General features: G+C 44.3%; 1 protein-coding gene across 3 annotated transcripts in view; it reads left to right on the top strand.

The window, feature by feature from the left end:
* The window catches only part of ATP2A1 (ATPase sarcoplasmic/endoplasmic reticulum Ca2+ transporting 1), a 48,185-nt gene extending 41,057 nt beyond the window's left edge, over positions 1-7,128 (top strand). The window contains exons 21-23 of one of the 3 annotated variants that reach the window (XM_069652184.1): positions 1,424-1,541; positions 3,195-3,239; positions 6,207-7,128. In XM_069652184.1, the coding sequence (XP_069508285.1) occupies positions 1,424-1,541; positions 3,195-3,199 (123 nt within the window). In that variant the 3' untranslated portion in view covers positions 3,200-3,239; positions 6,207-7,128. Of the gene's footprint in view, positions 1-1,423; positions 1,542-3,194; positions 3,243-6,206 lie in introns of those variants that run through there. The other 2 variants (XM_069652183.1, XM_069652185.1) reach the window with 2 other exon arrangements.
* The last annotated feature ends 4,208 nt before the right edge of the window (positions 7,129-11,336 follow it).

Consider the following 11,336-nt stretch of genomic DNA (forward strand, 5'->3'; position numbering starts at 1 on the left):
GGTGAGGAGTCAAACTTTGGGTGTGGGTGCCACAGGTGGCATGATAGTGTCCTTCACAATATGATCACTGTTCACAATATGACTTGGTACGGCACAGAATCTCCAGGTGTTGTATGGACTACCGAAGGCTTAGATCGTGGTGAAATCTTATAAGAGAATTTAAGTTCTGAAACTATCCTGAGTTGTTGTTCTACTCCGATAACATGGATACATTAGGAGTCGCCTAGTGTGGTTCTCTTTCCAGTGGTGTTTCTAAAGAAAAAGCTATCGCAAATTGGGGTGGAGCTCTGTCAATGAAGCTAAGTTATTTTCGTAGGGATACACATTTTAGGAGTGGGGCATTAGAACATCATTCACTTTAAAAGTAGGGTAACCTGCCTCTAGGCTTGTCAGAGTGGTGAATGCTACAATTTGTGGAGAGCAATCTTCTGCTGACCAGATAACAAAAACAACCAGCATGTTGCCTATGGTCTTAGTTCCTGGAGATGAATCCTTCATTCCCAGGGACATTACTGAATCTCTTTGACAAGGAGACCATTTGTAACACTGCGGGCCTCATCACAAGTCCAGTGGTCCTGTAAAAAGCCATAGTCAAGTGTCAGTAATTCTGTTACCACCAATTTACCATTGCATTAATGCACCAGAGCATTATGAGTTTGGGAGTATTTACCTCCAGCAAAAATCTCTGGAGGTAGTTCGTCCACCTTCCCACCAAATATCATCGGATTCACCATGATGAATTAGTGCTTACGGTAAAGGGCTCCAGAAATGGGAACTAACACCACTGTGTAGCCAGTTGTAAATCCGTGGTAAGTCGATTTGACCGAGTGGCAATAACAGTAAACACGTTTGACATTAAACCCGTGGATTTACTACCGATTTACCACCAAACTCGTAATGAGGCCCTATGTGTTTAGACAGCCATCTAGCAGGGTGAGAAACCCTATATTTTTACAGGCATGATAGGCTGACCAAGCATTAATCACTAGCAGAAGGCAACATGGTTTATAGTGACATTTTCGAACATCACATTTTCGAAATGCCATTTTTCGACAACAAAATGGCAAAAAAAATCTCTAATGGTTTTTTTTAATTTTATTTTTTAAATAGGGGGGGTTCCCCCCTCAAAGCCCTGTTTTTTTTATTGACACTTTTTTTTTAACTAACGAAACAAAAATAAAACATATAAAATTAAAAGAAAAAACATTCAGAATGTTTTTCCCGTCAATTTTGTTTCGACAAAATGGCATTTCGAAAATGTGTTTTCCAAAAGTAACTGGATACCGGCAACACATGTACTTTCTTGTCATCCTTTCAGAATCCTTTGATATCTTAGTTGGCCTTCACATGTCTCTCCGCTCTGCATTCACAGTGTCTCTTTGTACCAATATTCACTTTATCTCTTCTTTCCTTTAACCATCAGATGATTTTCAAGCTCACCCCTCTGGACGTTTCTCAGTGGATGGTCGTCGTCAAGATTTCTATCCCAGTCATTCTCATTGATGAACTCTTGAAGTTTGTTGCTCGTAACTACCTTGAAGGTGAGTTGTGTGCCATCCTTCTCACTTGAATCCACCTCTTAATGATGCCACTTGGCAGGGATCCTTCTAGGAGCAATAGATGCATTTAGGTGTTTGAATAGATTGCCTATGCAGAATCATCATTTGTGCTTTCCGAAAGCATCAAGGGATGATTCCCTGTTATTGTCACTTCATCGCCATGCCTAACCTGTACCTTAACCAAACCATAACCAGACACACACCACCACCACCACAAATTAACCGAATAATCCCTTAATACCATGTTTTACTTTAACCCAGAATTAGGAGATAATCTTGTGTTATATAACTAGCGCATTTTGGGTTCAGAGCAGCTATTGTCAGAGCCATTCATCGAAAAATATAGATTTGCCTGTCAGCAGTCCACTGTAAACAAACTTCAAAATTGACCGACAAATAGACAGAAGAAGCCTGCATTTAACCTTTTAACTGCCATGGGCCCCCCCCCCCCCCCCCCAGTGCCAAGGCCTTTTTTGGTGATTTCGGTATTTCACCATTCAAAGCCTTCTAACATTTTCTCCTTCATTAACCCCTTAAGTGCCAAGGACGAGCTATCGCGTCCTTGGCACTGGGGAGGTAATCCCAAAGACGAGATACCTCGTCCTTGGCCCTTTTGAGCACATCTAGATGTATTAGGAGACCCAAAGCAGTGTGTACTCAATGTACTGCCTATTTTCCCACTTGAGTATTTGTACAGCCCCTCCTGCTCAAATGGCACTAAATAACCGTTCATTAAGCTAGACTATGTACTCAGAGATAGTTATCTTTGTAAGCAAGGCAAACATGTTGGGTGGTCTTCTGGATGCCCGTATTCTTCACCTATTGCCAGGTAACGCACTTGAGTGGTTAGCACATTTGGTGTGTGCCCCTTGAAGTCACCCAGTGACCTTTTTTGGATATATTCTGTTACACAGATGCATCAGGTGTTTTAGAGGTAGTACCCAAAATGATAGTTTCCGAATGACCGTACGGTAAATCTTGGGGAGCAGGGTTTGCGAGGGTGTCCCCCACTCCCCATGTTTGGTAGTGATGGCCTTTGGGGATAGCAGTGTTGTTGCCCACTTCCGGAGGTTTGGAGGCGGGGGACGGGAGAAAAAAAAAAAAATGAAAAGCGGACCTTGCAGCGTCGGATCTGACCCACGTAGGAGGGACGGATCCGGGGCTGCAGGGTCAGAAAATGAGCAGACGCCGAAAAGGTAAGTAGGGAGTGTATGGGAGTGGGGTGGGGGTTTCAGTTTGGCTGTTGCTAAATTAGCTTCACGGCCGAATTGACCACGGTCTATTCAGCCATGAACAATTGTGCCACGGCCAAATCGTATACATCAGTTTTAGGGACTATTCGAGTTATCTGTTGGTTTCCATCACACAAATAATTGATGTCTCTGGAGAACTCAAACATCATAGACTAATGGGCAAGTACCGGCAGTCGCGTTAGGGCAGGAACGCAATATGATAGCCTCAGAAATGAGCCGCAGATTAATCTTGGGTTTCAGGGATTGCTCTGCCTGTCGGCAACATGCAATATTGTTATAATTTATGGAACTGATATTTCATACATATTTCATCTCATAGTCATGTCTAACTATTATCTTTTTTTAATCAAATAACAATACATTTTCCTTCTCTCCGCTGTAGCATAAATGTTTTCCCTCCATACCTCCTTGCTCCCGTCTTACACAGGTATCCCATAACCTACTACTCAAAGCCCGCCACGCATGACCCAGCTACACTTCTTGTACCTCTATGTTACGCTTTTACGATGTTTCATGTTTGTTTTCAAAAGGCGCACTTCCACATTCTGCTATTGCTGCAGTGAGCATTTCCTGTTCCGCTGGCATGCACTTCCACGCGCTCCCTGTGCAATGCGCTGCCGGGTTCAGTCTGTTGCGAAATGCATTTCCTCTTCCTGTGCCATACCGTCGCCGCTTCTCTGAAATTGCTGTATTGCTTTATTTGTACCATACACTGCAATACTGTGTTTGCCTCTAGGCACCCAAGTCCCTTTCCTCGAATGACCTGTCACTTCCTGGACCCCGCCCATCTCCAGGCTTGTCCACCAGTCAGACTTGCATAGCTGAAATCAGCATTTGCAGCATCTTCTCAGACCAGCATTGATTGTCCAGTGTCTCCATCCTTTTGATCACTTCCTGTTCCTTTTTTAGTTTTGGCTATTAGGGTTTGCTGTAAAGTGCTGCCTGTGATCCAAAACTATTGTCATGGGGAGTAAAGATAGGAGAGAGATTGGATGTGAGAATGGCGACACAGCCTGTGGGTGTTTGGGTATTCACCCACCCTTTGACTCCCCAGAAACATGCTAGTCCCTATGGCCATTCTCACCCACCACCTGCACCTCCCTGCCAATAACACACACCCCTGGGATCTCTTTGAGCTATCTCTGTGCTTTCTGAGCAGTTTTCCAAAAGGTAATGGTTTAATTAAGTCCATAAAGCAGCTACTGGTGTAATAACAACGTCTTAACCAAGTGCGCCTTCAACCACTTGATTTATAAACACTATGGTTTTGAAGATGTTCCTTGCACTGAATTCCTGTTAAAAACCATTGGAGAAGCTAACAGTTTTGGAAAGGCATTAGATAGGCATCTGTCATAGTATGCAGATGCACTAATACATTGTTCCAGCTGTTTCCTATTTCCGACTATCGCCATGACGGCAGTGCCTGGAAATGCATCGCTCATGCCTACACAAAAGTGAAAACTGTTCCCTTTGCCAATGTTTGTTTCCCCAGTCCCTTACTTTTTTTTTTATTTATGACACCCACATTTGCCAGCATTTTTAGCGTCCCAGTCCACGTGGAACCAATACTATATATATATATATATATATATATACACACATATACACACACATGTCCACTTCATGTATTTGTCCTGTTTCCTAATCTATTGTACCTGCACTACTCTTTACACTGAATCACTGCTATCTCTCACACTGCAAAGGCGACATACAAGTGTCCCTTATAGCCCAAGGGAGGGAATCCGGTGTCAAAAGAAGGCGCCCTATGTTGAAATACTGTTTTGTGTTGCCCCATCATGTGAAGTGCTATACAAAGTCAAGGGATCTGCGTGAAATGACCAAATGCAAAAGTCCGACTACCAAAAGTCTGACTTGTTTTTTTTTTCTTTTTTTCCCATTTGTTTGCAAATAAATATGTGGGGGGAGACCCCCACCCACCTTACCCCTATACATTTATATTAACTTTATACCCCCTCCACATACATATATATGTGAAGGAATAGGGGTCAGACTTTTGAGCCTCAGACTTTTTGCCCTCGGTCATTTTGTCCTATTCCAAAGTCAACATGTGTTAGGATTAGAACAAAGTTGTGCATTCATCCATTCCCTCAGGTTTCACAAGAGATACGGTTTCCTGTGCGGAAACAACCAGGATTCACACAAGCCTTCCCTGGGAGATATTTCCAAGTTTAGATGATATTGGTTCCTCCCCCACAAAGTCTGCTTGTCTGTCTGTGCTTTTTCCTATCTATAAAAGGCCAGGTAATGTGTTACCACATGTAATGCTAGACTCCATATTGGAGTTTTGGTTGTTGATTCTGTTGTTGATCTTGCTGCAGAGATGCCCTTATGCAGTCCTGGGGGGCTTCTGTGAATTTTATGACTTGTCAATGACAACTTCGGCTGCCACTTCGCCTTGCTTTAATTGACTGGGGGCTGCATGAGGGTCTGGAATGGTAAATTGTCCAAACGCTACTACTTGGATTGAAGCTGAGGTGCTCACTGTGTTTGCCCTTGGTTCTCAGGGCAGTTTGTTGCTGATATCAAATTTCCTGCCATCATGTTGCATGGGGACTACAAAATGGCTGCTGTCATAGCGTGTTTTACAATCAGCTTACTGAACATCAGTGTGGGAGTCTCACTGGCTGGGTTTGCAGGGTAGAGTTTTTTTCATATATATGTAACTTATAGTGTTCGGTAAGGACAACCTTGGAACATTTTCAAAGGACCAGCACAACCTCAGATGTAAACTTCAAGCCAAGCAAACTTCAGAATGCATAATAGCCATGGCTAGCAATGTTGGGCAAGACTTGAGTTTATACAACCTGTGTAACCGGAGGAATAGCTCGGCTTTACACTACCCGGTTCTGTAGGCTGTATGTACCCTGAAGGATATCTTTGCTGCCAGAGGCCTTCACCTAAAAGACCTTTGTAGAATGGGGAACAGTTTTGTTCTCTTAAGCATACACCTTCAGAATCTGAGTGTAAAATGAAAGACAGTCTTGCTGTCTGAGGCTTGAACTTTTAAGAGTGATGCACCTCTGCCGCTGCATGCCTAAGCCTGTGTTTGCCTGGTCTTGCCTTTTGGCGGCTTCCAATTTGTTTTAGACATTTGATAATGCTGAAGTTCCAGGAAAGGGCAAGGGTCAGCTATGTAACATCTGTGTAATCCGGGGGAACATCTGTCTAGAAGAAGCTGTCCCCATTTTCTCTCATCCTAGAGGGCATTTTGCTGAAACCTTTCAAGATCTCCAATTCAGGGTGCACATCTTTTGTTACCCCCAGAAATATCCTGCTCCATGTCACCTTAGGACCATCCCCATCCATTGTAACATGGCTTTCTCTCACTCTTGTTTACCTTTCTGACTTTGTCTCTTTCTCTCTCTCTCTTCAGGTAAAGACGAAAATATCAGAAAATAAATACCTGCAAAATCCAGGAAGACATATTACCGTCCCAAGTACAGACTAGAATCTTCTCTCAGCCTGTCATTCATCCCTAGTCTCCCGATAGCCCCCCTCTTCAGACCCAAAGCAGTCATCCCAGCCAATTGTGACGTAAAACAAGCACGCCTCCCGTGATGGTCTCTTCTCCATCTCAGGCCTTCCCGTGGTGCAGTAACAAAAGATTCCTGAATATTGTCACCTCCTCCCTCCTTGGGATGGACTCCAAGGATGCCAGAAAGAACCCTGCCGCTGTGGCCCCAGGTATTTTTGGTGAAGCTCAATCAGAGTGAAGGATTTGAGTTATTTTGACCTGAAGTTTTCCCAAAAGACACTGGACGGGTCAACCGGCCTTCAACGCCTTGAAGATGTATTAGGGATGTGAGAAGGGGCCTTGCGCCTTTCAATCCTGTGGTGTCTTTAGGATCTTGGCAGGAACAGCCTCCTTTTTATCTTAAGAGGTTCTCATTTTTGTATTTATTTCTTGTGCTTTTGTAAAATATATTGAGCTGCGAGTCTGTCTAACCTCAGCCCTATCTCCCCCCCTGCAGTCCCTCCCCCACCTGGCTTGTCAACATAGCCACCTGTACCCCTTGCACTGGGCCCAGGAGGCAATCAAACCCACAATGCACTGATCTCCTATTGTTCCCCCTTCGTATCCAAAGTGTCACTGCGGAAACCTGCAGGGCCGGCGCAATGCAACGTTTTCTCAATTTTCTTTTTTTTTTTTTACAAAAAAAACTGCAAAAAAAAGGAAAAAACGTTCCTGGTAAAGGACAAGCCTCACATGATGATGCCGAACCACAGCACAATGTACAAAGATCTCTTCTAGCTGCCTATTTATTGAATAATAAAGGTTATACTTCTTAACAGTGCTCTGGTGTATGACATTTAACCTTTTTCCTTCCCCCTTTCTGGGGGCAAGGGGCCAATTCCCCAAAATGTGATTGGGGATGGGAAGAGTGTTTGTGTTGAAAAAAACTTAATGGAGGTGAGGCATTCCAAAGTTGTTAGGATGACTTTGGAAAACACTCCAGTGACCCTTTCCTCTGCCCTATCCCAGCATCCAGAGCAAGCATTTGGAAAACTCGTGCTCCATAGCTCAGATCTCCTTTGGGTCCGAAATATTTGGCCTATAAGAGCTACTGGGGCTTGACTCAGTCAGAGCAGAGTAAATGGTCACCAAATTCTGCAGTGATAGATAGATTGGGTTGCATTGTGAGTCAGGATACACAGAATGGGGACGATTCCTGTAAATCCCTAAAAACTGTAAAGTGTTACGAATAATATCCCACACCTCAAAAGTCTGCATCACAGGCTGTCCCTATCCACCTGCATGGGACAAGGCCTAACAACACCCAAGCAGAGAGCCCTCTGCTAGTTCCGGACACAAGACAAGCAGGCTGCAGCAGGCTACCGACACAAAGTCCACCACCATCTTCTAAGACTAAGCAGGATCCAACCAGCCCCTAACACAAATTCCTCCACAATGGTTAGCACAACTAGGCTCGCGTTCACGGAGCCAATCACTATAACGGAGCTCTAGATCCTTCACAACAAAACAAAAGGCCAATACATGGCAAAATATCCAGTTCATTGAGAGTTTCCCACCTGCTAGAGCCCTCCACCTGGTGCAGTACAACCAGAATCTTCCACAGGCTGGAGCCTAAACAGGGACATATTTAAGGAGTCACACCCGAGAGCTCTCTGCTGGATACAGAATAACTGGGGTCCAGATCATGAAAGGTTCTACAACGGGCCTGGCATGCTATAAAGCACAACTGTGGTCCAATTCCTAGAGACATCCACAGAGCCCTCTAACCTTAACAAGGGTCAAATGCAGATAGCCAGCCCCTATCACTTAGATCTCTATCAAATGTAGCACAAGAAGGGTCCATATTGTAGTGTAAGCCCTGGTCAGAGAGTCCTGCATCAGACACAGCACAAGCAGACTCGATTTCTTTCTCCAAGCCCCTTTCATGGAACTCTCCACAGATGCAAACCAAAGACAGTGGAATGAATAGAAGCATGGCTTTAGATACAGAGCCCTCCACTATACACAGCAAAACAATGGTCCACTGTATAGCGCGAGTGCTTATCATAGGGACTGCCATTAGGAACACTGCAAACTATGTGTTCATAGAGAAGGACCCAATATCAAAGCCCTCCATGAGCCAAATAAAATATTCCCCCACCAAAGAAAGCACAATCATCAGAATCCAAGTCTTAAGTGCGCTCAAATTCACAGAGGAAGTCCATTAAATACAGTCCTTTTGTGGATACCCTCACACCTTCTCAAAGCCCTCTGCCTGATATTTCACAATTAGGGACCGGTTCATACTTCACGCTCATATCCATGAGCCCTTAATCAGACACAGCACTACCAGGCTCCAAGTGGTAGAGCGAAGAGGTCTACCGGAGAACCTTTCTTTGCATAGAGCACCATAAGAGAACTCTTTTTAACAACTACCTCTATCACAGATCATTCAATAGCATAATATAGACCCGAGTGATAAAGCTAAACCACATCACAGATTGTTGCACCACACATTGGACCAGATCTCCCTCCTCTAGCTTCTCCTACACCTCAATCATTCCTGGAACATATAACATGTACTAAACTCCGCCCACATCCGATGAAACACGCTAAATCGACATCAGCATCTCCACTGTTATGTCATAGCCCTGTCCCACTTAACCGGATAGATCCTGCTTCCATCTCCATCCTCCAGACATATACCCTCCCATCGAACAAGGGACAGGGTAAGCATGCCATGTCCTTGAGTTGCACCTTCAAAAGAACTGTTTGCCATATTCAAGGAAATGGCCACCCCAGGCACTAGCACTCGAGAACACGTGAAAGATGAAGCTTGGTGCACGAGCATCCAAACAGCCATCCTCAAAAAAATAGATCTCCTGCAGAACAAAATTCACTCCCAATATAATGCCTTACCCAAAGCCAACTTGCCGACCTCACCAGTAACAAACCCTGACACCAAAGATAAAACGCTCTTCTCCTTCAGAGAAGTCACAGAGATGGAAGTATTAGCCATCATTAATCAAATCAAGCCTTCCAACTGCAAGGGTGATGTCTGCCCGGCGCAATCTTATAAAAGATTGCGCAGACACACTAGCTCCATTTCTGAAAGCATTCATTAATGCCTCGTTCGCCTCTGGCATTGTCCCTTCCTGCCTAAAAGAGTCATGGGTTCACCCACTGCTAAAAAAAAAACGCCCTTGGACCCAGAATCACCCAACAACTACAGACCCACTGTTCCATTCCTGTTAAATATTTTAGACAGAGCATCTTATTTACAAATCCAACATTTCCTAGAATTGAACAGCATCCTTGGTAAGAAGCAATCTGGCTTCCGCCCAGGCAATGGAACCGAGTCAGCCTTATTGGATCTGAAGAACCAATTAGGGGAAATAATGGACAAAGGCAAGCCCGCATTGCTCTTGCTCCTCGATTTGTCTGCAGCATTTGATCTTGTCGAACACAAGACTCCTTGCAGACAACTGAGGAATGCAGCCCAATTCTCCCCTGAAGCCACATCCTGGATCACCTCCTTCCTTGAAGGGAGACTCATGAGAGTGTTCTCGGACCAGGCCTGCGCTGCACCAACCACCATCCGTTGCAGAGTCCCACAGGGCTTCTACATCTCGCCCACTTTGTACAATATTTTCATTCTACCACTCTTCAATGACCTGGACAATCACGGCATCGCATACACAAACTATGCCGATGGCACACAAATCCTCCTCCCTCTCACTGGCTCCTATGAACAGGACGCTACACTACGTATGCCTTTATCCAAGCCTGGATGGCGGCTAATGGATTGTGTCCCAACAGGGACAAAACAGAAATCCTCCTGGTAGGCCCCAAGGAAATACTCAACAAGCTAGACACACAATACAGCTCTTTCAGCACAGAGAACACCCCAACCACTGTCTCACCAGCAGTCAAAACCTTGAGGGTTTACATTGACTCCTCTCTCTCCATGACGCGCCAAGTTAGTGCTATTGCATCTTCGGCGGCACTCACTACCTAAATCGTCAATGCTGTCAAACCGTACCTATCTTCCAAAAATTGCCTCTTGGCAATTGTTTGGGGCAAAATTGGATAACTGTAATGTTCTGTTTGTGGGTACGTCGGCCAAAAACCTCAACAGACTACAAGTCACTGAAAATAATGCCCTCAGAGCTGTGTTAAGCATTCCCAAAAGGGAGCACATCTCCCAGGCAAGACGGGATGCCCACTGGCTCCCAGTCAAAGAGTGTATACGTCTTAAGACCCTAGCAATTACACACAAGTGCCCATCAATCACTGCACCTCCCTACCTATCAGATAAAATAGTCACAACCACCTCTTATAGACCTAAGCAATCCCACCACTCCAATCAGCTCAAAGTCTCTACGTTCAAAGGAGCCAAAGCTGGAAGTTCATGCTTCCTATTTCTAACGCCAAAAAACTGGAATGCCCTGCCCACAACACTAAGGAATGAGACCTCCCACGCAGCATTCCACAAATCACTCAAAACCAAGCTCTTCAACTAGGTCTCACTAAACTAAGCTCACCGCGAGCTTCAACTGGTTCCCCTGGAACCTTTAGGATTAAGGCTGCACATCATGTAAATGTCATTTAACTTTGTACTGTCTTATATCTTTTTTCACTGTACATGTTGATTTCTCTCCTGTAACTAAGTAAGCCCTATTATAATAGCGCCACAATGCCCCTGGACCGCCTAGTGCGCTTTATAAATGTAAAAAATAAATAAACAAATAAATAAACGTGAACCAGTAGTGACCCAAACAACACAATATCACCAGTGAAAATAAAGGGAAAGTCCGATCAGGGTTCTATAAAAATATAAAGACTTTAATAAAAGACACCATCTGCATATAGAACAAAAAGAGATTACTACACAAAAACCCCTCCCAAAGGAAAGAACAGAATATGCTACTAACTGGAGAAAGTAGCACTTGAATCATAGTTCCAGGACTAGTTGGTAAGGTACTACCATAAAAAGGATATCTTGTATAAAACAGATGCAATCATGACCTAACCAGTCTCTAGGGTACG

This window comes from Ambystoma mexicanum, chromosome 3p (assembly GCF_040938575.1).
Source record: "Ambystoma mexicanum isolate Mex_15411 chromosome 3p, UKY_AmexF1_1, whole genome shotgun sequence".
In the NCBI taxonomy this organism is placed as follows: Eukaryota; Metazoa; Chordata; class Amphibia; order Caudata; family Ambystomatidae; genus Ambystoma; species Ambystoma mexicanum.